This window comes from Alosa alosa, chromosome 18 (assembly GCF_017589495.1).
Source record: "Alosa alosa isolate M-15738 ecotype Scorff River chromosome 18, AALO_Geno_1.1, whole genome shotgun sequence".
Lineage (NCBI taxonomy): Eukaryota > Metazoa > Chordata > Actinopteri > Clupeiformes > Clupeidae > Alosa > Alosa alosa.
The window spans coordinates 3,451,762-3,453,775 of record NC_063206.1 but is presented as its reverse complement, the minus strand read 5'-3'; the positions used below and the strand labels follow the sequence as shown (position 1 = coordinate 3,453,775).

At 44.2% G+C, this 2,014-nt stretch overlaps 1 protein-coding gene across 1 annotated transcript; it reads right to left on the bottom strand.

The window, feature by feature from the left end:
* On the bottom strand, positions 1-1,085 carry LOC125311890. The gene is made up of 2 exons (XM_048270258.1): positions 484-1,085; positions 1-170 (listed from the first exon to the last, which is right to left on the bottom strand). The coding sequence occupies exons 1-2, from the start codon at positions 986-988 to the stop codon at positions 1-3; spliced, it is 675 nt and encodes a 224-aa protein (XP_048126215.1). The 5' UTR covers positions 989-1,085.
* Positions 1,086-2,014: the final 929 nt, after the last annotated feature.

The following is a 2,014-nucleotide window of genomic DNA, read 5'->3' as shown; positions in this document are numbered from 1 at the left end:
TCACATAGGAAAGAGCAGGTGGCCAGAGAAGGTGGTGTGGAAGTTGCCGTTGTCTCTGGCCCAGCCGTTGGGCCACAGCTTCAGGTAGACCACGTCCCCCACCTCCAGCAGCAGAGAAGCCCCATTGGAGGGCTTCACATACATACCGGCCTGTTGAGAGTAGGCGATGACTGTGTGTTGGGCATTTTATAGAGGGACACCCCCGGGCGGTACTTTAAGTGACCATTCCCAAAGATGAAAAGACAAAGTGGTAGACCCCTCTGACTGGGGCTGTGAACACCCTGAAACAGCAACAAAAAAAATACTTTAAGAGATTTAGGGAATTGTAACAGCCATTATGTAGCAAGTTTCCAAACTGTGATAATTCACAGGGTGGTCAAGATAGTTTGAGATGTAGATAACAGATGTAGATGTCAGAAAACAATACCATGTTTCAAACGCAAAGTGTGTCAAAATTCCCACCCATTCTTCTCTGTTATGTACCTGTGTTTGGGTTGTAAGCACTTCCAATGTTGATGAATGGATTTTTGAAGACCAAGGGGGTTGCATCTTTAAAGGGTCCAAAGGTTTCATCTCCTGAAGCCACTAGTGAGGCGGAGAAGGCCACCCTCCTCTCCTCTCTCTCCCTCCTCAGCTCCTCCACCTGGCTCCCCGTGAGGTTCACTCTGCCTCCTACAGCTCTCACAGCTGCTGCTTGCTCCTCCTGTTTCTCCTTCAGCTCCTTAATAACGGCTCTCTGCTCCTCCACTGTCTTCTCACTGGCCCTCAGTCTGGTCTCCATGGCCTCCACCTGTGTCTTAGTGTATCTGAGCTCCACTCTCTGCTCCACCACCAGAGCGCTCATCTCTCTCAGCACAGTGTGGATGTCAGGCTGGCAGCTTTGCTGGGTGGAGGCTGTGGCTGTGTCTCCACTCTCTGCTGCAACCACAACCACAACCACACCAGACCACAGCAACAGCAGCACAGCTCCAGGAGCCTTCATCTTCATGCTCAACACACACACACACACACACACACACACACAGCTCTGTCTCTGCTCTGGCTATGGGCTATTCAGCAGTGTCAGCTCTTCTCTCTGTGAGGACCTTATAAAGGCTTCAAAGCCAAACCCAGTTAAACAAATACAGCACTGGAGTGGGTTGTCTCTGGACTCCTCTTGTAGAATCACTCTCCAAGGACTTTGACCCCCTTTTATTCATCAGTGGTCATGTAATGTGATTGTGAAATGTGGGAAGTTTGTGACACTATCAGCAGCAGTGGGGAAACCCAGGATTTCATGTGGGAATTTGTAGTAGCCTACTACATAATAATATATAATATATATAATATATAATACTACTACAAATACTATAACACCACAATAAAACGTCCTCCTCGTCTTCTTCACAGGTATACCACAGTACATATATACATACATATCCACAGTACATATATACATACATATACGGGGTGTGCATCTCTCCCTTATACAGTAAGACGATTCGATATGTATCTATGCACAAGCTACGATATGATTCAGAAACGATATGTTTTAATACAGAACGATTTGGTGCAATTTGATTTGATCCAATTCAATGCATGTAATAGGGCCCCAAAATGCAATACAGTTCTTAATATTAGTTTATTTTCAAATTTTATTTTACATTCTATTAGTATCCAATTCTATGTAAGAGATAATGTATTGTCCGCTGGTAATTATCGGAAAATAAGTCCCGACAGGATGAACAGAACCCTGATGCGTAGCTGACAAAATAAATAGTTCGCCACACAGATAGAACTTGACAGTTTCAGGTGTTGCGACAGTTTCAACGTGGCACCCATGGGCACCAAGAGACTGATAAGTCAAACTATTTGTGGTAAATTATTAAAAACAAATTATAGGCATTTCTATGTGTCTGATGGTGTTGACAAAAATCGAGAGCGGTTCAAGCAAACATGTAATTTATTTTTAAAAAGTGTACAACTGGGAGGTTGTTCCAAAACATGCTTAGATAGCCAAAACCACACTAACAAA